This window comes from Phyllostomus discolor, chromosome 4 (genome assembly GCF_004126475.2).
Source record: "Phyllostomus discolor isolate MPI-MPIP mPhyDis1 chromosome 4, mPhyDis1.pri.v3, whole genome shotgun sequence".
In the NCBI taxonomy this organism is placed as follows: Eukaryota; Metazoa; Chordata; class Mammalia; order Chiroptera; family Phyllostomidae; genus Phyllostomus; species Phyllostomus discolor.
Genome location: NC_040906.2, coordinates 185,973,630 through 185,999,408, shown reverse-complemented (window position 1 = coordinate 185,999,408; position 25,779 = coordinate 185,973,630). Strand labels below are relative to the sequence as shown.

Genomic DNA, 25,779 nt, shown 5'->3' with positions numbered 1-25,779 from the left:
ATTATATCTCATTTATGTCCCCAATGTCCCATAAATCACCTTGATATCCACACTTCCTTGAGCCTGGTTTTAAACTACTTACTTGTCTTAACTCACGAAAAAGTAGTCAATATGGATTCCAAGCCTAATCGTAATCCTTTAGTAAGTGGTCTGACTTCTTTTTTTTTTAACATTTAAAATACAAATCTTTATTTAAAACAAATGTTATCAAATCTTGAAGCTTAAGGTTTTATCTACGTAATATAAAAAATACCTTGGTTATACAGTGAAACTTATATCCAATCAACTCCGTTTTGGCTTTATAATGGCTAGAAACATTCAAGTGTCAATTGCACAGCCAGCTGACTTTTTTCTTTAACAGTAGTGTGGCCACTAAGTAAATGCAGATCTTCTAATATGCTTATGTGCCTCTCACCTGAAGGTTTCACCAGTTAGGGATACTATGACAGGCAAAGCCTCATGAAATATTAAATCTAATACACCTTAGTAATGTTATCTCAGTTAATTGTAACTATTTGAGATTTTAAAATTTGCAAATCCTTCTCAATAAAATAACAAGACTTTTATAGCTTATTAAAAACTGGCAAATTTTGAGCCATCTTACATTCTCTAGATCCTAAAGTATAGATTTCCAAAGCTTAATTCTTAAAAAAAATTATCTCCTTCTCACCTTCTTCTGAGAAGACAAACAGAGTGGAGAATTTAGCAGAGAACACAGCCTAGAAACAAGTGACTCATCTAATTATTAAAACAACATAGGACTTAGAGAAGAAGCTTCCTAATCATAGAGCTGTCATTTAAGTTCCCTCTTTCAGACTTTTAAAATAAATTCTGTTGAATGGGAACCCTTTGACATTTCCATCATTGTGAAGATATACTGAGAGTATTCCTAACATTCTTAAACATTAGAAACATTCAAGTGACTGCTAAGTCAGAACCCTGGACTGAATATTATGTGGCTAGCCTCTATGTTTTAAGGTTAGTTATATCTAATGTTGAAAACTTTCTAAAGCTGTTTCTTTCATGATTCAAATGCATTTGGGATCCCTTTCATGTTTTTTCCCCATTTGCATGTGTTTAATACTGAATATGTTTGTAAAATGATTCCTTCTTCTATAGTATGGATGCTATTCGTTCCTAGGCTTCATGATCCTAATGAAATCCATTTGTGCAGAGCAATGAACTCTTTAAGTTTTAATTTTTTTAAGTAATTGAATTGAGGTGAGTCTCACTTGCTGCATCTGTGCAATGGCAGAAGTTCTTTTCGAAGAGGGTACAATTTCTGTGCAACGATTGGCTCCCTTGCTGTAATTCATACCTAAGGTGTACAGCCACCATTCTCTTACAGAAGGACCCGATGAATTCTCATTCAGCTCCTTTAGAAAGGTCCCAACAGAGCTCCCCTCCACCTCTCTCTCTTCACTCTGAACCATCGCCCACAAGCTGAGCTGTGGATAAACATTTAATATACACTGACAGGTGCACCACTGGCTGGCTCACAGAATTCAGTACAAACCCTGAAGCTAGAGCCCAAGGCCCTGGCAAAAGGACCTTTCCCACCTTCCCAGCTTCTTCCGCCCCACATGTTCCCTGCAATCATTCACTCGCTCCTTCAGACGGACCATCTGCTGAGCACTCTGCTGCGTGCTAGGAGCAATGATGAGCCAAACTGATTAAGTTCCAGGCAGGGCCCTTCTCGTGACTCAGGAGGAAAGAGGGGAGTTTATGAGAGGTGGCAAATAGACCATCTGACTTAAGCAGAGAGACTGGATACAGGGGATAATTTTAGACAGTAAAGTAGAAAAACTTAATAGGACCTCATAGAGCCCCTTAAAAAGTTACTAACTTAAACACAATGAAAAGATGCACTTATTGAATGGAGCTGCAGTTCTCTCAATTTGCTCCCCCAAGTTGTCGCTTCTACAGTTCCTTCAGCATGAACGGTACTCTTCATCTCTCCCACTTGTAACCAGTTTTTAGAACTCCAACTTCAAATGGCATCTCTTCCACAGAGCATCTCCTCCTGTTCCTACACCAAATGTAACTTTTATTGCAGTCACATACATCCTTAGCTCTTTTAAGTATTAGATGCAGAGGGTCTAATGTGGTAACTCCTAGCTCAATGGGCCAGTTGAGCACACAGTACGTGTGAAATTATTGACTGAAGTGTGGCTAGTCTGAATTGAGCTGTGCTATAAGTGTGAATACATGCCAGAGTTTAAGGACTTGCTATGAAGACAATTAATACAAAAATTCCTCACTGATCATTTTATATTGATTATATTTTGAAATAGAAATATTTCAGGTACATTGGGTTAAAAATTGCATTATTAACATTAACTTCATCTTTACTTTTTTATTTAATGTACCTAGTAGAACCTGTAAAATTATGTATGTGGCTCACATTATATTTCTATTGGAAACACCCTTCTAGATGATACACTTCCTGAATGGTGAATGTTTATTCAATTGTGCACATGTTTATCCCCCTAAGAAACACACTAACTTGTCCACAGGAAAGACTCAGTAAATTCTGCTTAAATTTATTGCCATTCTTCCAAGGATTTTGAAAAAGAGCTTTACAGTTTTAGTACACTGCTGTCCACCTGAAGTGTGTAGCCAGAACTCCGCAGTGAAGACCATGGGTGGGGGAGGGGAGCACGTTTCTCCCTGGGCCCCAGGAGGCTAATGTATGAAACAGGCGGCGTGACCGTGGCAAATGGAGCAGCCCCAACTGCTGATTCAGAAGGTGGCTCTGTTTCCAAAACAAGATCTTGTGTAGTCTGTGGAAGGGATATTGGGCCAGGAAGATCCTTGTGGTTTCTTGCTGTATCTGTGGAAAAAAGTCTGAGGTGAAGGTTTAAATTAAACTGACATAAAAGGAACCTTTGTACTTCCTCCGTGTTTTTTAACATCTGTTGCTATAGCTAACCTGACACTGATTATTACAAATGATAACCCATGAGTGATGGAATAAACTGTGGTTTCCTGCTAATGGATGTTTTCTGGTGTTGACTTGGTCCTCTCTAATGATGACACATAGACCAAGGAAAATTATGAAACATACAGAAAACATAACACAGAGTAAAATTTATTAGGATAGCAAAGATTTCTGGTATGAGAGAAAAGCATTTAGGACTTCCCAGTATCACATCTGTAATTTTATGGATTATTTTGTTTGGGCTGACTTTCTCCTTAGGGGTCACAAAGACTCCCCCTTGGTGACCCTTCAATTACAATCTCCTTTTTGTTCAAGGGCCTTTGAGGATGAACACACATATTTCTAATCATAAAATGGTAGGACACACCACTTTGCCAATTAGAAATTAATTCTGAGGAAATTAATTCTGAGCAAATGAAATTTTATACCTAGAAAAGATGTTGAGTTTTAGGTTTCTCTCCGGGCTCATTTTCTGTTACTCTCTCGTCCTAAGAGCCTTCTGCTTCAACCAAACCTGTCCTCTCATTGGCCCTGGGACGGCCTGCTGCTGATCTATGTGCATCTCTCCCTACACCCTGCTCCTGACCAAGGGTTCTCTCTCAGTGTCTCACGGTCAGAGTCCCCTCAGAGGGTTGTCAGATTGCTGCTGAATGTCAAGTACAGAAGGAATTCTCTCCCTAGTCGCTCTCACAGGGCAACAGCAGCCTACAGCAGGTTGCTCCCATGCCGGGTGCCTGGCTTGGGCGCCGGTGTCTGTGGCCAATGTGACAAAGTCACGTAACTGTTTTTTCCTGAGCAGAAGCAGAGGGAATGGCAGACACGCAGAACTAATAAGCTCCTCTCTAATAAGCTGTGTCATACCTACTTATGGGAATACTGTTTCTGTTTATTCCTAAGCTCAAAGAACTTTTTGGTAGAAATGATTTCTTTAATGACATCAATCACTCTGTATATGGTGGGTGCTAGAATTAAAATGTGCTTGGGGACTTGTTGTTGAGATTCCATACATTTTGTGGAGAGGCAGCGGGGGGGGGGGGGGGGGGGGGGGGGGGGTAGACAGAACTCCGAAGGGAATCAGGCCTGGATTCTCCCTCTCACTCGCTGTGTGACTTTAGGCAAGTCTGTGACTTCTCTGAGCCTCAGTATGTTTTATCTATAAAATGAGGATGACATTAACCTTGTGGGGCATTGTGCATAAGAGGTGATAATTGCATAATGTCTTGGACACAGGAGACCTTCAAAAATAGAAAGCTGCTTTTAATGTATTGGGACATTATTGTTGCATAAAATAGTAGACATTTGACTTCATTTTTATTGAAACAAGAGTCTTTATTTTATTGAGTACTGAATATTTGTGAATGTAGAATGGAAAAGAAATATCAAACTCAGGTTCTATAGCCTCAGAACTTACATCCTTCAGAAATTTATGACATTGTGCATAGTCATGGATTATACACATATATGGCACCAGATATCCAAAGAAAACAAAAAAAAAACCTCCTAATCAATCATTTGGATTTTAGTGTATATGGTAGCTAGCATGACAACCTTGTGGCAAATCAGTATAGCCTTTAATAATAATGTACATATGTATAGACTTTTATAATCTACAAAGTGTTTTCACAAATGTTATCTTAATCCTAACAATAACTATTATGTTCTGGAAATAGTTGTCTGGTGATGATAATGATCATGACAATAATGATAATTATTAGGAAAAAATAGTAGTCTCACTGGGTGGAGAAGTTGCATATATAAGAACACATAAGCCATGGAGCCCAGAGTTCTTAATTCTAATCCTTAATCCAGATAAAAGGAGGGAAGTAAGAAAGTAATATCAATTAGACACATAGTAACTGTCACACATTTTATTTGGTACCTGCAATAGTCCTGTCATTAGACAATAATCCCAGTTAGTACATAAGGACCTTGAGGCTCGGAAAGTTTAGTAACATGACCGAGGTTAGAGCAAGCATTCCAGCTAGAATTCGAATCCCATCCTACCAAGTGCCAACAATAATGCTTTTTAACTATAACCATGTAATTTTCGTGCTTCTACAAAGTCCTGTTACAAATAACAGGCTTCAAGAAAGTTCAAACATCTGAAGAAATGAATTTGCATTGACAATGTAGCACAATGACCCAGATGAACCCCAAAATGGAAATCTTCATCCATCTATGGAATTGGGAGAGGGTTGCTCAGTACATATCTATTTATACAAAATGACATGCTTGTGTGCTTTGTGTTTTTAATTGAAGGAGGAAGAAGATGCTGTACAGGAATAAGAGAGGGATTGGGAGGGTGCAGGCCCCTGAGGATGGAGAAGGTGAAGAGTTGGGAGAGAATGCATAGCACCTTTTCCCCTGTCCACCTCAAGGGATGCACTTGCACAGGGGCGGGGGGAGAGGATATCAGGATGAGACACGGACAGGCAGGGTTCTCCGGTGGCTTGGAAACTCTGCTCATACATTGACCCACTTGGGTTCTGATAAAGACTGAAGGAGACAGAAAGCTGGGCAGAAGGGTGTTTTCCACCCCCACCCCCCGACATTCTGACCCCTTTCTTGCCCCCTCATGCCAGCATCAACACCGAGCCAGGTAGCCACCGGCGAATGTGACTGTGAGAAGCCCAGAAACCACAAGCAGGGCTGGAGGTGGAGATGAGGTTAGAGACCACACATACACACAGACACAAAACTGGATATATGTCTGGGCACACTCTGAAGGCAGACTGCGACTAAGAGACATAATTTGGCTGTTACCCTTAAACTGACCTTGTTTGTGCCAACAGGCTCCTGAGAGCTGAGACATAGTCCAATGAGCTAATGAGGTTAGCAAATAGTCACTTTGGAAAGTACTGGCAACTTCGCCTATGGGAAGGAGAAAAAATGTTTTCATTGTGAGCGAAGGGAGGACACCAGGGCTACAAAAACCCTTCCTTGACTTGAGGGAAGGGGAGGAGGGACCCTGGTGGAAAGCAAGAACTCTGCAAGGCCCAGGGCAGTGGTTCCTAAAGTCGGGGCCCCAGGAACAGCAGCATCAGCTTCTCCTGGAAACTCAGGGAAATGCAAAGGCTGCTCCCACCTCTTAGAGCTACAGAATGAGAAACTCTGGAGATGGGGGTCTAGGAATCTTTGTGTTAACAAGCTCTCCATGTGACTCTGATGCAGGCTTAAGTATGAGAACCACTGGCCTAGTGGGACTTGAGAGAAATGGGGGCGGCCCTTGAAGCGGGAAGGAGCCCTGGCATTCATATTGCCTTTAGGGCCAGGGCAATAGGGGTTCCTCTGGGCCCAGTTACTGTAATACCTCCTTTGTTGGCCTTCTGGGCCAGTGTGAGTGGAGCCCAAGCCCAGATCCACCAGAACACTGACCCCCTGACGACCACGCCCTTATAGACCATACCCCCTGTAGACCACTCCCCCAGCACCCACCTGGCCTTCGCTGTACAAATGACAATAAGCCCTTAGTGAAAGCCCACTGCGCTAAGGTGGGCCTTTGGGTAATGTCGGGGGGGGCAGGGCTGGAGTTGGAGCTGGGGTCCCTGACAGTGGGTGGAGGTAGATGTTCTGGCTCAGGGCCTCAGGCAGCCCCAGGTGCTATTTCTGGCATCTGTGGAGTAGTGCCCAGGGCGAACGGTCGGCTCACAGTTCTATCCAGAGGCAACCTAGGTGACCCCAGTTCAGATTCCTGATCTGCTGAGAATAAGACCATCATTTTTTTCTCTCGCATGAATGTCCTAGTGCTGGAGAAGAAAGCAAGAACTTCTGTGAAAACTGAATTTGAAAAAAACAGTCAATGTCTTTCTGGTTGCCTATTTATATATGCTGTAAACAGAATTGATCATTTAACTACAATTCTGAAATATGCTTTCTTTTTAAGAAGCTATTACATATAAAATTATGAAATATGTTTGAAAAACCTAGGTTAACTAAGAAATTAGTATCAACTGAACTTCAACTTTATAACTTCAAATTCTAAATGAATGAACTTTTCTTCTAGTCAAGAACTAAAAACAATATTTTTCATGATAGACCACCTCTGGAGATTTTAAAATATATTTGTTAAACATTTCTTCATTTCCAGGAAAATGAGAAATATTACATAATTAAGAGCACCATGGAGATTTTAGAAACTGAAAAGTAGTGAAATATATATTCAGTTCTAAGGTCTATTATTTCTTTTCAGATTTATATAAAATAACACCTTTCCCCTTTTAAATTATGTTTAAAAATGTCAAAATCTATATCCTACTGAAGTTATATAATTGTGTATAATTTAGTGAAATAAAAGAAAGCAGAAACAAAATTAAGTTCTAATACTGATTAGTATTAGAACACAAAAATCCTCCAAGCTAACTAGACACAATGACTTAAAACAGGTATAATTTTCATTTAAGAACTAATGATTAGAGTTAAAAGGTGTCTCATTTTAAATGAGGAAATCCATTATATTCATCTCTAGTGGCAAGGGATGATTATTATATTGTAATTATATTTCATATTGGCTTCATATTTCAGCCAAAGTTGCTGAAGAGAAGAAAAAATAATTAGAGCAAGCGATTGCATGAAGTGCACGTTGGGGGAGGCCAAGTTTAAGGGAGAAGCCTTCCACAGGTACATGCTCGCCTGATGGCACCGGGGTTGGGTGCATAAGGCAGAGTTAAAGTACTTATTTCAAAGGCATAGCTGGCTGATTTCTAAGTCACCTGCCAGCTATGAAGTCATTTTCATAAGATTCACTCAGAAGTTTTGAGGGATGCAGACAGTAGTAGTATTAGGCATTACAACATAATGTCATTGGTACATTTCAAAGATAGTCTTTAAAAAATTCAGTTCTTGATTCTAGGCTCATCTAGCATAGAATTTTGTTTTGTTTTATTTTGTTTGCTACAGTGTCACAAAACAAATATGGAAATTGTGCATCACTAAAGCCATTGGGTTGGGAGATGCCACCTTATTTGGTAAGAAAAACACTGGCTGAAATTTTATGAACTTGCTATCCTCATCCCAGTCCTGGTCTGTCCCAGAATGACTGGATGACATCAGGAAAGCATCAGCTCTATCGTCTATGAAATGAGAACCATGTGAGTGTGAATGTTGATGAATATGCATCTAAACTGTTGGGGCTTAATACAAGATCTACAGATTAGAAGTAGTATTTACAAAAGTCAAAGTAAAGCTCTAGGAAGAAGAGTTACAAGAGCAAGTAAAATTTGAAGTGTTATAAGGAAGGGACTCATCTAATGCCTAGAACTGCCCCCCCGCCCCCAACCAAAATGCATTATTTTGGCATGCCCTCATGGCGTGAAAGAGTGGTCAGACTTCACCTTTCATGTGTTCTCTGTAGGGCAGCTGCCTTTTCTAAAAGAAAGTCCCGTTTCACTTTTGTACCTGGGAGGCCCAAACATGACTTGCTGTGACCTCCATCCATTGGTTCATTTTTCACATAATAGCTATTCACATACTGGAAAACTGTGTCCATGGACTTCCTAAGTTTTTCATCTCTACATTTCTTGTTTGGTCTCTGTAGCAGAGTTCTCCAGTTAAGCAGAACCATTAGGAGATATACATGAAGAGAGTTATTTTAATGAATTGGCTCATGGGACTGTGGAAATGGCAAGTCTGAAATGAATAAGGCAGACCAGAGGGTAAATGCTGCAATGCTGAGGAAGAATTTCTTCTTAGGGAAATCTCAGTTTTGTTCCTAAAGCCTTTCAAAGGACTGGATCACATCCAGATTACAGAGAGCTCTCTTAGTTAAAGTCAGCTGGTTGCAGAGGTTGATCACATCTATGAAATTCCTTCATAGAAATACATTGATTAGTATTTAATTTAATAACTAGGCACTATAGACTTGCCAAATTGATACTACATGTAACTAACCATGACGATCTCCTTCCCCAGTCTACCTGCTCTTCACCTGAGTGTTCCTTAGTTTGTCAATACCCCTATTCAAATCAGAACAAGCATGAAACCAGCACTCCAGATTTAATTTAACAGGACAGAGATCAGTGTATCACCTCCTTTGTTTTGACCTCAGTGGTTCTACTGATATAGCCTCATTCAATAATCCAGAAGTTGGATTAGAGTATTCCTATAAGGTTCAGAGTGAACTAAAATTCATGGGACTTTTCTGCTTGAACTGACTTAAAGCCAGTCTCTCTCACTCCACAATTAGGAGGAGAATAATTAGTGAGTTGATCTGTTGTATTTCAAGTGTGAAAAAGCTCAAGTACATAAGTAAACATTATTAGCATGTGAGTGATTTTCCTAGGACAAATTATACATGAGATTATAGTATGTCAACATTGAACAAAATCATAAAGATCTTAACTTCTCTGTGCCCATATGTACCCAGTGCTTGAAACTTTCTACAAAGTTAAGTCTAGGGACTAAAATCTTTCTGTCTCTTCTGACAGTCAAGTTTATTTTTGGAGAGCTAGTTATCCTTATATATGTTTATTTATTTTACATGCTTACAGAGGACTCACATCTTCTTATCTACCATCTAATCTTCCCCACTTGTTAGATACCTGAGGGGACCTCAAAAAACAAAATGTATTTATAAAAATTTTGTATTTATTCTCACATATTTAAACTTTAGTCACCTTCAAAGTACTCTCCATTTGATGCAATATACCTATTGAGAATTTTTTCCACTGCTCAAAACAGTTCTTGAACTTGTCAATTTTGATGCTTTTTAGTGCCATTTTTTTGTTTCACCTCTTCCATATGGGCAAAAAGTTTCCCTCTGAGGTCTTTTGTCATCTGGGGAAACAAAAAGAAAGCTCACTCTGGGTAAGATCAGATGAATAGGGAGGGTAGGACACGAGGATCATGCCATTTTTGGTCAAAAACTGATGAACACTCAGCACGGTGTGGGCAGGTGCACTTGTAAATCACCCATCATAAAATAGACAAATGTGTTGAAAGAGTTTTCAAACAAATTCACTGAAGCCTATAAAAGCCTCTCATAACAATTCCAGGTACACTGATACACTGGTACACTGGTACACTGGAACACTGATACAGATGGGTTCCTAGATCACTCACCTAGCATGGGAAGCCTGTACTACAAGGGGCCTTCCCTACAGAAGATAATTCCAGTTTTTTGGGAGGTTGCCCCTCATAGGTGTGATCATTACCTATTACCAACTGAGAAAACACTCAGAGGTGAAGTTAGTTGCTCAAGGTCACACATCTAATAAGATGTATAAATAATCTTGAAATCACATCTTATAAATAGTACTAGGATACAGAGATAAACACCAAAATGAACAAAAGCTAAAACTATGAATGGGTAGGTAGATGAAAAAATTGGATCAGGGACTTAAAAATCTGGCATGGTCCAGAAGCAGAAACAAGCAATGAGGTTGTAAAATTTCCAAAGGTTGGGTCTGCTACTTCATTCAGACCCCATGGGATGACAGGTGCACACTTAGCAACATGTACAACAAATATTTATTCAACTTGACCCATGTAAGGCACTGTTTGGAGTGACAAGTGACACAAAGATGTGCAAAGTGAAATCTTTATCCATAAACAATTTATAGTTTAGTAAGGGACACAAATTAAGATGCTAAATTACAACACAAGACATCTATCCATTCCTTGACTCATCTTTTCATTCAACAAATATCATTACTAGATGGGATCATTTAAGATTGCATGAGTTTTGGTGCTATAGAATATGATACATTTACATGAGTAGTATGAAGTGAAATGAAGGTTCAAGGTTCATTACAACTCTCCTACTTCAGGGAGTTGTAATGAACATTCGTGAAGATGATTTGAGGGCCACTGAAGTCTGGGTAAGATTTGGCAGAGCTAAACTGGGATGAGGTAAGGAATAAAGAATACCTTTATTGACAAGAACACATGAGCAACCAGAGACTCAAAGGTTGAAAAATGTAGGATTTGCTGGGGAAAAAAAACAAGCAAATAATCTGTTTTGGATGGTGTATGACACAAAGGTAGGTAAGTCAGGGGGCAGTAGGATGGTAAAGTGTGCTAGGGCCAGAGAACGGAGAGAGCTAAGGTAAAATACTAAAAAAAAGTGTCTTAGCCCTTACTGCGTAGAGAGTGCAGAGTCACTGAAGATACAAAACAAGGAAATATTAATAGTATCATCAAAACCAGGTTTTGGGAAGATAGATGTAGCAGCAAAGTGTAGGGTGCATTGGAAAGGGGCAAGGGAAGGAAGGGAAATGAGTAGGAAAGCTACTGCGGTGGTGTTGAATAACCACTCAATCTGTGACTCTCGGGTTCCCAAGGGATGTTCCCTATGGGGCCGAGAAGGGAGACTGTGCTACTGAACTGTTGTGTGCTGATCATAGTCCTTCATTCAATCAATAGCTTTTCTTTACTATTCAGTTCAGTAAAGGCAGGCCTTAAGCAAAATTCCTTGCTTTGACTAGCACTTTAAGTTTTTGTTTGGTTTGGTTTTAGTGGATTTATTAGCCAGAGTACCCACAAAAATCCAAGAAATTTTATTCCACGTACTGTTTTAAATCTTCCCTATTTTTATTAGTATTAGTTTCCTAAGCTCAGAGGATCTGCCTTGTATTTATTATAACATTTAAGTTCTTATTTTACTTAAGCCTGCATATGGACAAGTGATTTTTTCTACACTCTATATAATCTCCTGGCACTTGGCGGAGTGTTCAGGGACAGCTGGATTGTCAAAGAAATGAAATCTTGGTCATCATCAATTTAGGATATAAATAAAAACTCCAAGATCCAGACCTGTCAGAACTATTTGAGTTCAAGTAATTTGATTTTTAAAAGATTCCTTAAATAGCCATGTGCAAACTCTATCACACAGTCTTTTCTGTGATTTTTACAAAGAATAGCTGCAATTCCATCTCTTTGTTCCCTAAATCAGAGACGATGTCTAGTTGGTATGCACGGTAAGTCATACTAATTTTAAAATATTGAAATATTTTCATGTGGCATTTCTGCCCATCCCAAAGGTCTCTCAAAGAGCTATGCACAATCCAGCAAGCAAAGGAGCTAATGCTTGGCGCAGTAGGGACCCTCAGGGATACCCCCCAAGGTCAACATCTATGCACTGTGCCCCTACTATTCAGCTTGCAAAATATTTTGAATTAGTATATCTACCTAAAAGCAACTTTTTTCCCCATGTAATTTCATTCTTTGCATCTAACTATACTTTGGTCCACACTTTAAAGCACACGCTGAAATCTGGGTTCAATGTATCTCTGCCTCTCACTTCTGCTCTCAGTAGGTGAACGACCATCTCAGGTTCTTCCCCATGAAAATGGATGTGCTGCTGCTGGTATTTCCTCAGGGTACGTCCCTCCAGCTTGCAGTTCAGAAGGAAAGAGAGAACATTACCTCCCCACTTCAGAGCAAAACATTAAAAAATAAAAATAAAGATCACAGAGAAGGATTCTTTTAGGCTCCAGTTGGGTCACATGCCAACCCTTGGAGCAACCCCCATGGCAGAGGGGTGGGATTTTATTTTTTATAAAGATTTTATTTATTTACTTTTATGAAGAAAGGAAAGGAGGGAGAAAGAGAGAGAAATGTCGATGTGAGAAAGAAATGTCAGTTGGTTATTTACTGTATTTGCCCCAAATGGGGACTGAAACCCCAACCCAGACATGTATCCTGACCAGGAATTGAACCAGCAACCTTTCGTTTTGTGGGATGATGCCCAACCAACAGAGCCACAGTGGTCATGGTGGGTTTTATAACTGACTTTGCCTCAGTGACATACCTATCCTGTACAGGCATCCATGGACTGCCCATGGCAGGCCCCCAAAACTGTAGTGTTTGGGATGAGTAGTTTCCAAATGAGAAAGTGGAGGTGGGATGGGAGGAGGGCTGCTTTTACTATAAAAAGGGGAAGGGGTGCCAGGATGACAAAACAGTGAATATACCCGACACTAGACTTTCCAAGCAAGGCTGAATGTTGATATCCTTGCTAACAAGACTGTGAATAGTACTTACTGAACACCTGCTGATTCCAAATTTGTATGTAAACTCAGTACCTGACTCACCTGCATGTTGGTTTTATAGTAAAAGTTTGTCACAGTGTGATGATCAGTAGTTTCTACAAATCACCTTTCCGTGCACAATGTTTTCTGTGAAGCTCTCCCCATTGAGCTAAAGGGCCTGCTGTTTCTTTGGGGGTTTAATGAGGACCACATTAATGTAATCCAATAAATGGGTGTCCTATTTGTTTTCTTTCACAAGTAGCTCATGAGGCACAATCTTGATGTCCATAGGCAGGTCACACTGTATCTGAAGGGGGTGAGGTCACCAGGGATAAGGTTGCCAGGACCTTTCTTCATTTCCGACTCATTCGCTTTAATATTTTTACCATTTTTCAATTATAAAAAAATGCATTTTTCCTGAAAAAGATCTTTTTTTCTTCTCCACTTACAAAGACTTGTATTAACAGTCCTTTTTCTCTCTTAATTGTCCTGAAGTCTCATTGAGTTTTTCAATTTCAGCAGTTTCTGGAAGACCTTCAAACATCTGCAATTCATTCTCAATATATCCTCCCATCTTCCACGTTTCCAGCACTCACACAATTCTTGGACACAGTAGGTCCTTAGTAAATATCTATTTATTAGCTTTGACTCTCCTCTTGTTTTCAGAGAACAATGAACGCTTACCATTTTCTTTTATAAAATATGAAGTGGGAAAAAATAGAATACCAAAATAGAAACCTAAATTACCAAGGCAGCACAACATCATTTGGAGGAAAACTGGTTTTGCATAAAATTGAAACTGAGTGTGCCGTGCAGCTTCCTGTGCAAGAGGACTCGATGGAGAAGCAGAAACACCAGGGAGTAGTAATAGGCTCCCATTTTGGGTGTTAATCATCTTCCCTTTCAGTTAACACTTTCAATTTAATTAAGTAAAGCACACAGTTTGAATACTAAGACCTGCGTTCAGTCTGTTTCACTGACATTTAAATGGATTTTCCAACCACCATACAAGTGCTTTAAAGGCCTTGGGGTTGGTTTGGTTTTGTTTTTTTCCAGTTTATCTAATAGGGGTGACGCAAAGTTACGGCAGTGCGTGTCTGGGTAAAGCAAATGTTATTGATCGTTTTTTTTCATTCAATGAGCCTGTGCTGAGTGCTGCACACTGTAGACGGAGGGGCATCTAAATCATATTAGCAGAACTCCAGGGAACAAATGGCCTTGAATTGGGGACAGGGCTGGAAAGGACTGCAGAGCTTAGCAGCCTCAAGCCCTTCATTTCACAGATGAGGACACTGATGTACAAATGGGTTAAGCGACTTGCTCAAGGTAGTTGAAAAGCTAGAACTAGAATCCAATTCCCTCACTCCAGTTCATCTTCATGTCTGTAGAAAATTGTTATATCATAAATGGTAAATTACTTTTTGCTCAGTATTTCGTGAGGAAATCCAAATCACCTGTAGAATAACCACCTAACTTTGCAATAACACAGCTTAGTAACCTAAAATATACCCAGATTTTTATTGAAATTAACAGCTACGTGGAACACTGAAGCCCTGACCTGACTTTGGAGGTGGGGAGAGAAGGGGGAAAGGAAGGAGACGGTCTCTGAAGGACAGCACTGTGGAGCTCCAGCAAGGGGTGCAGAATGGCACTTCCACTCTGTGTTAAATACAGACAGAACTCCCCCAACCAGTGCCCGCTGCTGGCTCCCAGGTCCTCCTACTCATCCGACTGGCCTCCCAGACCTCCAAGATCCCACTCATTCCATGTTCCATTCAGCCTCCCTTGATCTTCATCCAGGTCACACAGAGCTTGAGAATAAAAATCTTTGTAAAGCCTCTGGCTTCGTGTTTTAAAACCTCCCCTAGGCTTACAAATGCATGAGATGTGCATTCTTAAAACCCCCTTTTGTACACAGAGCTCATTCCTATAACTAAGATGCCTTTCCTCTGGACCGACTATCCTGTAATTCACCCAGAATATAGCAAATCTGATCATACCACTCTCAAGTTTTAAATTTTTACGTGTTTCCTTCCTGCAAGAGAAGGATAACATTTTGCCATTCAGGCATTCCAGTCCCTTGGATGTCTGACTCCCTTGCCCCTTTGGCTTTCTGTCTTGCCATACATGCTCACCCCTAAGGTTGGCTCCAGTCAAGCCCTCTCTATGAGCACACTTGCAAACATGCTGTCCTCTCTATCCAGAACCCATCCGCATCAAAGCCCTATCCTGCTTGTCCCTGAAGATGATTCATGCTAGCTTCAACACTGTTTACCACTCTTGATTTCTTTGTTGCTTCTTAAAGACGACGGCTTCTTATTTTTTATTCCCCGTGTCTTGCATAGTACCTGGCTTTAAAGCAATCAACAAGAATGTCTTCATCACTTACTCTCTGCTGGGAGCTGTGCGAAGCTCTGGGGGTGTAAGAGTGAGCTTCTGTTCTTGGGAGCTGCAATGCCAAGTAAAAGCAGACAGGAAATGGGGAGGGGATAGGTTAAAAAGAAGGAACACACAGAAGAGACTTTTCAAATGTCCTATTAATAAAATGTGACAGAAAAAAAGTGTTTTGTGACACTCACATTGTAACAGAGGAAATAAGCAAGTAAATCAGAGCAAATGTGTTTCCATTTAAACAAATAAATGCCACAGTGTGTCTTCAAAGTGTGGTGAGACAACGGGAGACTGTTCCAAGTGTGTGATTCTTAGCAGGAGTTCCTGGATGGACAATGTGGGCCACAGGGAAGAGTCTGAACACAACCGAAGATGTAGGAGAACAGTTTTTAAGACAACACAAATCAAATGACTTTGTAGGGGCCCTGGGGACACTGGGGACACAATAGGAGATGAGAATTCAAATCCTAGGGGACTTGGTATCCCAGGGCAAGAAATTTAGATTTGACCATTTAGAGATGTTCCTCAGTTTGGGTGGCACCCATTAGTGGATCATGAAATCAAGTCAGTGGGTTGCCATCAGCAATTTAAAGGAATAGGCTATAATAAAAAATGTCAGCACATTTCATGTAGCAAGGGTATATTTTTGGATAGAACCAGTTGTTTCAGTTATATAGCTCTATATATTATGAACTCACACATGCACAGATAATTTTTGCAGAATTTCAATGCTGATCAAACAGGTCTGAAAGCCGCCGCTGCTGGTGATGGGAGACCACAAAGAGATGGGACTTTTGCATTTAGAAAGATGTTATGGTTTCAGTAAGTGTAAAGGGCAAGACCATGTAAGGGATGGCTTCAGGAATCCAGAAGAAATACAGTAAAACAGTGATACTTGTACAGACAAAAAGATGTAGACTTGAGAGCTAAATAGTAGATAGACTTGAGGATTCATTGCCTCTTTCCATTCACACCGCTCCTATGCTACTTTTCTTGTGTGGCCCTTACCATTTCTTTTATAATCAATTCCTGACTCATCTAGCTACCAGTGTTCTGGACCACCTTAAAGTCATCCTTCATCCTGCATGGAAAGACACATCTGACAATCCCACTGTCCTGCATACGCTTCAGTGCCTCATGACCACTGACTGCCTCACCACCCAACCTTTCTATCAAGCTTCAGTTCTTACCTCTCCTCACACCTCATACAGACTCTTGTCCCAGTATTTTGGCTTCTGTCTTCCTCTCTGCTGGAAATGTCTTTCCCATTTTGAATCACCTGACTTCCTTTAACTCAACTTTCAAGATTCAGTTTAACTATCGCTTCCTTCAGGAAGCTTTCAATGATTTCTCCCAATTGGGCCAAATACCCCCCATTTCTTCTCACACTTTGTATAAAACTCTCTCCTGGCTTGGAGCCACAACTATCATAGCAAATATTAAGCAAATGTTCCCCCAGTGTCAAGTGCTGGTCTTCACTTGTATCATCTCATTTAGTCCTTACAAAACTCTGATGAGTTGGATATTATTATCTTCATCTTATAACTACAGAAAGTGAGCACTGGGCAGGCTCAGCCAGTTGCCCAGTCAGTGGTGCTGGGCCTTTCAGGCAAGCAGTGTTGTCTAGAGCTCATGTGTTCAATTGTCTGCTGCACTGTATGCTCACTATGCTATGAACAACCCAGGCTCATGGGTCACTCTCCTCGGAAATGCAAGCATCCTCCCTCAGAGATCACTCAAGCCATTGTGTTTGTTGTCCCCACCATAATGCCAAGCAGATAGTTGAACTGTGTTGAAACCTTGAAGTGCTACAGGTTAAGGACCAAAATATGTCCATTGGAGTTGGCAATGAGTTTGATTGGCATCTCGGTGAGAACTTGTTTTAATGGAGTGAGACACTTCTGTCATGCACTTCACTTTAGTCCCAGCAAGCATTAGGTGATCCACAAATAGTGTTCACTGAATATATTGCAGTGGGTCGAGGAGTAAATGCGAGGGGAGGAAGTGATCATTTTCTGTGAAGCTTGGCTAAGAAGGAAGAGAGTTGGGGTGGTAGTGAGAGAGGCCCGCTGGAATGTGGAGGTCTGTGGATTAAAAGGGGTCTTATGTTTTTAGTTAGACTGGCAGCTTTTTAGAGATACTGCAAGAACAACGTGTTGAATATGCTGAGAGACAGTAGCCAAGAGAGGGAGATAATAAAAATACTGGAAAAGGGGGTATTTTTGGAAGAAACGGGAGGGCAAGTTTCCAAAGCGCAGTGGACGAGCGGTGGACACTCGGGCCAGGTTCTTTCCCAGCCACCAGTGCAGCATTGCCATTTCCCTGAGCTGTGTTTTTCAATTCCAAGAGCAGTAACACATACTGCCCCTAGAGATATTACCTGAAATAATTCTCTCCTGCTTCCTCTTTTTTCTTTTTTTTTTAAATTTTCTAAATCCAAGAAAGACTAATGCAAACGGAAAAGGTCAGCCCCATCATTTAAAGGACTACAAAAGGCTTTACTTTCATTTCAAAAAGAAAAATATATGTCAAGTTAATTCGTGTGAGGGTGCTTTTTCTCTTTAAGCTTGATGGGTGGAGTGGGTGCCTCAATGGGGTGGAGTGGGTACCTCAGTACGTCCAGAGCTGAGTACAGGGCACAGACTGTGTTTGATGTCCAGTGCTCACAACAGCACTCTGTAGTCGAGGGAGAGGGCTGGCATCTGTATGAGGGGTGGAGTTGGGAGAGCTGCCCAGTGTCAGCAGCAACAGAGAACAGTATGGAGAGATGTGTCTCCACTCCTTCCTTCCTCTCCTCCCTAGTGCTCCACTCCACTCCACCCCCCAGACTGGGCCTGGGGAAACTCAGGGTTAGACCCTGAGATTCTAGAGCAGGATACAAGTACCTGGTCAATGCTGCAAGGAAAAGACCTGGAAATCCCAAGGGCAAGGGATGGGTGGGGAATTTTGAAAGCCACTCAGTCTTGTCAGGGTGCCTGCTCTGGGGAGGTGTTGCTGTGTAAGGGGAGTAGATATATACAGTGTATTTGAGACCTTGAGAGAGGATGATGGAAAGGAATGTTGAGATCCACAAATGAAGACATACAGTTATCATCAAAAATAACCAAGCAATTCCTATTTTTATTGCATACCATTTGTAAGACCATGTGCCAGCCTCTGGGGAATTTTTAAAAAGCCTACGAAGCTGTACCCACCATTATGGTCCAGTTGGAAAGATGACATAGATATAACAATGAGTAGGCATACAAGTCCCATGGTTTTATGTAGGCAATAAACTGTACAGATGTTCAAGGGAAAGAAACCTATATGATGACCATGTCTAGCTAGAGTGAAGATGTCAGATTATCATCACTTACCCTGTATTATAGCACTGTTATATGTTAGGAGCCATGCTATGAAGTGGCCCCAGGCACCAACGACAGAGGAATTTGCTTCCAGGAACCTTCTCCTGATACACATTAATGTCATCAGCAGCCTGCTGATAGGCACCCTCTGAAAAGGGGTAGATGTGGAGGTCCCTCTTTATAATCAATTGAATTAGTCCAGTAATTTCACTGGAACACTTGCTTGACTCCAAATGGAAAGTTACGGAGGCATTGTATAAACTAGTCAGTTTTCTGTAATAAATATGTATCTTTGGAGACTGCACAAGTTTGCATCCAATACCTAGTTCACTTGGGTTTCAAGGAAAAGAGCTAGCTTTCCACTCCCTGAAAACAAAAGGGATATGAGACCAGCAGGCCCTGCGGTATGAGTTCACAAATAAGTACCTGAACACTCTATAATTTTTCTGCATCAGTCAATATCATTATCAGGTAACGTGTTGTAAATTAAGAAGAGTATCTGCTTACTATTACATAGTAGGGGGGGAAACCACACTTGGAAAATCTCCAGAAGCTAGCTGGCCCATCTCTTTAACCACATCTGGCCATTTTCTAGTCTGAAGGATTATTGCTTTGTGCACTCTCTCTCTCTCTCTCTCTCTTCAAATAAATAAATAAATGAAATCAGGGCAAATGGATTTAATGAAATTAGATTAATATTTTGCACACACAGCATTCATTAAGAGTAGCTGTAGACTTAATAGAAGGATATAGGAGACTGTTCTGCGTGGCATAGGCTCAGGCAGGACCCACACCCACGGATAAGTTCTCCCATTGGGAATCAGGCCTGCATTGTACCTAGACTGCTATGAGACTTGCTTTTGCTAAAAGTCCCTCACCCTGAATCGAGGCAGCAAACATTTATTGCATATCTTTAAAGTAACTTCCTAAAATCCATGCTAAACCTTCCAAGGATAAGTGTAACCAGTTCAACCACTTTTCCTTTTGCATTTGCAAATATCCTCCTTCTGTGATCTGATTAGTGGCATCCTCTCCTCCTTTTTCTGTAAAAGGTAACCACCTAAAGCTAACCTGTGCATAGTAAATGAGGACCATCGTGTAATGTGTCCAGAAAAACAATTAAAGCTTATCAAGGCAAGGGTCGGCGCTCTGCCCTGGAGAGAGTGGCCAAAGTGCTCTGAGGCTTTTTCTCCTCTTGAGAGAAACCATGCCGTCCCTTTTCCTACAGAGGACTCGGTAGTCCGTGTGAATTTCTCGTATCTCACCCACAATGTGGCGAACCCCACGAGCCGGGGTCTGCATCAGAAGGGCCTTATTTCTCATCCCAATGTCTTGAGAGGTAGTTGCTTCTGAGCTGTGTGCAATTGGGGGACCAGGGTGCTATAAACCCTGAGTGAAGGAATTCTTGATTTGTTCAGGGAAAGGAGGATGGCTCACCCCAGTCCATGACTGTTTACAATGCTGTCCATGAATGGCTCGGTAGCCCTGAATGAAACCACAGCCCAGGTGGCCAAGGAGCCAGGGCTGCGCCTTGTATCTGAGCATTCATTTTTCTCACACACACAGCTGCTACAGCTTTCGGACAGCCATTGTGACTGGGCTCTGAGGGGCTCAGAAAGCCACTCACAGTTGGGTACTACCTGCAGCAGAGCAATTAATTCCCCACCCGAAGGAACACCGTCAGCCAGTTGTAGTTTGAATTCCTCAGGGGCAAAGAGAGCATTTCTGCACCCGGCAGTTTTAGAGGGCACCTTGCCTGCCTCACGCTGGAGGGAGAGCCCAGCAAATTTACTCACAACCAGGCCTCTCTCAAGATCAAGTAAACATCATAAACCCTGTCATTAATCAGCCTATAAAAACCATTTGGGAAGCTACCAAGCCAGTGAAATGTGTTAAGGAGTAGTGGGGAAGGGACACATTCAAACCAGTATGGAGACTTAGCCAAAAGAGATTAAATATTTCAAGACAAATCACGTAATCAAGGCCAGCAACAGTGCTCTTACAAAATGTATTACTCTATTTTTGTGACACCTTTCCCCCTGACGCTTCCAGAGAAATGGAATATTTCTAAATTCCCCTTGCCACATTCTCTGCAGAAAGAAAAGAAATATCATCTTCCAATGTCCACAAGGCTCAGAATGGGTTAATTTGTTGAAGGTCATTTTCAAAACACGGCCTTTCTAATAAAATATCACCTCTCCCCACACCTCGCCCCCTATGGAATGTGGTAAGGTGCAAAACACACCCCCCCTCTTTGAAGACTTAAGTTGATCACATATTTCAGTAACTAAGTGAAATATAAATGATAATAATCAAAGTCCCAGAAATAGGAGCTTAATACCTAGACACACACTTCACCAGCAGACCCAGGCAAGTCACTGGATGTGTTTTCCCTGGGAGGCTTGAGTAGACTATGGCTGTTTGTTTCATGTCTCCCATTCACATCTGCAGCTCGCGTGTTTCCCCTGAAATCCAGACTTGATAACCCAGTTGCCTATTGGATAGCTCACTTCGATGTCTTATAGCCTTGTCACCTCTCAGGTCTTTATTGAAAAGCCACACTCTTGGGGGGAGAATTTCCTTTCTCATAAAATTAATACGGAACCCTCCCATGCCAAATGATCCTGCCAATCACTTGTCTCTGCTTTATTTTTCCCTTATATACTATAGTTCACTTATTTTATTAAATAAGTTATCCCCTTAATAAATAATTTTATTCCCTTGGCTATAACTCAAGCGGATCTGTTTCATTAGCTGGCATATTGTCAATGCCTGGATTATACCTGATGCATAGTTGGTCTTCAATAATGAATGATGAATGAGTGAATAAAAGTTAAAATATTGAAAGCATTAAATATTTTTTTAGTTAGAAGATACCATTTTATTTCCACTTCTTAGAATTCTACTTCACACACGTTCTACTTGACAGAATAACTTCAAGGCTCAAGCCGTGCCCCTTGAAGGGGTGGGGTGAATTTGACCAGGGTTTGGTTTGGCCAGCATGGTTTGTTTGCTTGCCGTTTCTGTGTGTTTGTTGTTTTATAATTTAAATTTAAATGCCCGTAGTAAACTGGGACCTATGCCACAATCCCCACCACTCCCTATTTTTACACCCTTGTCATAGGACTTTCTGAACTTCCTGTCCTGCCAGCACCTGAAGGCCCTGGGTTGCCAGTTTACACCCTACTAGAAACCAGTTCGGTTTGCTTTCACCAAGAGCTATAGTTTTGACCACATAATAATTTATAGTGTGACTTTGGGCAAATTATTAACATCTTTGGGATTCTTCTCACTCTGAAATTATATAAAAAACATCTACCAGTTGTTTATAACAGCTTTCGCTCAAGGTCAGATGAACTATTTTGGAAATTCGTAGCTGGATATCAAATAAAAATGGCAATTTTCATGCGATTCTTAGTCCCTATGATTTTGAGTGTCCAATAGATCATCTAAATTTACTGATCATTTGTATACTTTGAAGTGGGATGTCATGTCTCTAAGTGCTTGTCCTATGATAAAACCAGTCTATAACCTAATGAAAGTTCGATTCAGTCACATGGACATTCTCCATTATAAATGAATAGTTGTAAGGTGATACTGCATGAGATTGACTTGAAATAGAGTGGCCCATAAACATAAGATTTACATTTCAAAATACCAAGACTCTTAATCATTCAGGCCATGCAAATTCATTTGAAGATAAATCTGTTTAAAATTCTATTCATAGTAACCCCAAAGTTAAATCTATTCAGCAGAAGAGACACTGAAAGTAAGCCAGAATAAAAGCTTGTTGTTTAAATAGTGTTGGCAACTAATCAGGAACAATTACCAAACATCAAGCTCCAAATGCTCTAAATAAAAATAATGAAAAACATTTTTCTTCTCTAGTAACATATAGTACTTTTTAGGTTGAACAAAAACACTATTGGTACTAACATTAGGAAGAGAGATTCTATTATAGTCTCAAACTTTCAAATTTTCATTTAGACTGACTGATGAATCAAATAAATACTTCCACTGCATCTACTAATATTCTCATGGGGCCATCAAGTGCAAGAAATACGGATGGAAACCTCTCAAATGTTAACATTAGGATAATTAACTCAGAAAAGACATTTTAAACAACTGTTGAAAAGGACACATATAAAAAAAGCAAATAAAGCAATTGAAAGATACATATGCAATCAAAGAAAGAAATATGATTTTAATTGCATGAGAGTCTTATAAATTTTAAAAGTATTTATTCTCTAAAAAAAAATGAAAGGTCAAGGCATTGTAAAAAAAAGGGAAAACTAAAACAACCATAATCTTAACAATGAATACGTCAGTTTCTATTTTGCATGTTACTTTCTTGTTTTGTCTATAGGTAGCACATATATATAGTACATTTCTAATTATAGTGATTGAACAATTCTGTATTTGGCTTTTTTATATAGTTGTGTTTGAAACAATTTTCATTTGCTACAGTCTTCATAATATTTATTTTTAGTGATGGCACATTATTCCATCAAATTGCTTAAACATTCTTTTGCTACTGCAATTTTAGTTTATTTTACCGTATATTGTTTAAAATTTTAATTGTGGCATTACTAACTAAAATATAATACTTGATTTTCTTTTTTCTCCTTCTGGTATATGCTATTATAATTTCACTAATTAACTGACTAGGAAAGAATCCCCAGGGGTTTTAATGGAAAGACATGTTAAATCAAGACAAATTTCAAGCTTTTGATGACCACAGCACTCTAATGCTTGTGAAAATTACATGCTGGTAAGGAGTAAACTCTGGATTCAAGGTGCCTAGACTCTGCCGTTGCTTGATATCGGCATTGCATTTACCTCTCTGCCTCTGTTTTCTCAGCTGTAAAATGGATTAATAATAGTACCTATTGCATAAGATTGTTCTGAGGATTAAACAGCACTACGCATTTCAAATACTGTCTTTCCCATTTAAAATGCTATATAAATATTATTTATTTTAATATTAGAATAGCTTTATATTTTCCCTATACCTTACAGGAATTCTACATGCAAACAAGGCATGTGGTAAGTTTTAGAACTTTAAAAACAAACGAGATGTGTCCCAGTTTTGATTCCCAGCCAGGGTACATGCCTGGGTTGCAGGCCATAACCCCCAGCAGCTGCACATTGATGTTTCTCTCTCTCTCTCTATCTCCCTCCCTTCCCTCTCTAAAAATAAATAAATAAAATCTTTAAAAAAAAGAGATAATTTCTTAGCCAGAAGCAACTTCTTTTATAATCAAGTATTTGCAATAGTGAAATATATGTTAACTCATTTTGCAGTAATTAGATGCTAACCTATAAGGTTAGTACTTTCTCTAGAATAACTAAGAACCCACCTCAGAGATGTATGAACTACCATTCTATCAGCATAATGATAACAGCGAGGGTCAAAGTAAAATAGTCATCATCTACAGAACACATGTCCCGCAAAACACTTGGACATTTGAAAACATTGTAAAATCTTCACTACAGCCTGGAAGGAAATATTATTTCCCCAGTCTTACAGACAGGGAGAGAGACTCAGAGAGATGAAACGACCTGCCAAAAAAACCCCATCCACTCCTAAAAGGTCATTGGTCAGCATTGACCAGTGCTAGAGAAATTGTGAGGCGGAATTCTCCTTTCATGAATAACCATGCATCAAATCTCCCACTGAAGCCCCGTTCAGCATCTAAGGAGGTCAGATGTATTTGTTTATTCTCTTTTTGTTCACATTGTAGGTACGAAGATGGATCAAGAGCCCCATGGTCAGCGTGGACAAGCATCAGAGTTCCAGCCTGAAGTACACGGGCCCGCCCGTAGTGCCCATCCCACCCGCAGAGCCTGACTTGGACCCGTCCTTGTGTCAGACATGCCTGGGAGACCATGCTTTCCAAAGGGCGGTTCTCCCCCCGGAGAAGGAGTCGTGTTCCTGGGAAAGTCAATCTGGGTGTGAAGTAAGTTTATTTTTGCTCTGGATCCATTCTCCTAAAAGGATTCTAGGCCTTTGTTTTGCTTCTGTTTATGCTGTAGTATGCCAAAAAATTGTTTTTAATGTACATTCATAAAGCTTCTGAGTAGGATACAGAATTGTGGCTTTTGTTAGCAGATTGTTAAAATACTAATACTAATTTTTAAAGTAGACTTTATTATTTTTAGAGCAGTTCTACGTCCACAACAAATTAAGTGGAAGGTAGGGAGATTTCCTGTACACCCTCTGTCCCCAAACATGCATAGGTCCCCCCACTATCAACAGCCCCCCACCAGGGTGGTATATTTGTTACAATTAATGAACTTACATTGAGACAGCATCACCCGAAGTCTATAGTTTACATTAAGGTTCACTCTTAGTGTTGTACATTCTATGGGTTTGGACCAATTCTAATGGCATGTACAAGTATCTATCCTTAGAGTACCACACAGAGTAGTTTCACTGTCTTAAAAATCCTCTGTTCCCCACCTGTTTAACCCTCTCTCCCCACAACCCCTGACAACAACAGATCTTTTTTACTGTTTTCATAGTTTTGCCTTTTCCAATTGCCATATACTTGCAATCATATAGTATGCTGCACTATTTTATGCTTTTACAAGATTGATGCAGCAATGTTTCAGTTTATTAGAAAATCTCATTAGTTGTTTTCACAACAACTAATGGTCACACAGAGATCAATGCTTGTGTGATGCAAGGAATAGATCATAAGAGTCATCCACAGGTTTGTAGCTCCCACTGGAATATTTAGCTGGAAATGATTTGACCCAAAAGAGAGCACTGTGTCACCCTAGCACTGTTTTTCCCATATGTACCCATGGTTTTCATATCTTCTCATATTTTTACTAAAGCTTATTTTCCTCTGCTGCTCCAAGAATTTTTTTAATTTTAATTTTACTAATCCAAGAAGTCCAGATAACTGACTTAACTTGCAAGTTTTAAGATTTCAAAAGTTTACAGTTGCATTTTTAACTTGTAATATTGTTAGTTAGGCTCATATTTATTTTGACTTTTTAAGCCATCAGATTAAATGTTTATGGTATTTTTATTTCAATCTTATTGACATAAAAACACAACATTAAGAAGGCAAAACATGTCATTACAAAGTAGAATTAATTGCAAGTGATCTTCCAATATATTATTTTA

At 40.1% G+C, this 25,779-nt stretch overlaps 1 protein-coding gene across 1 annotated transcript in view; it reads left to right on the top strand.

Moving 5' to 3' along the window:
• SGK1 (serum/glucocorticoid regulated kinase 1) overlaps nt 1-25,779 on the top strand; it is a 111,970-nt gene that overhangs the window by 18,795 nt on the left and 67,396 nt on the right. Inside the window, exon 2 of the mRNA XM_028509086.2 lies at nt 24,386-24,601. Within this exon, the coding sequence (XP_028364887.1) occupies nt 24,386-24,601 (216 nt within the window). The remainder of the gene's footprint in view (nt 1-24,385; nt 24,602-25,779) is intronic.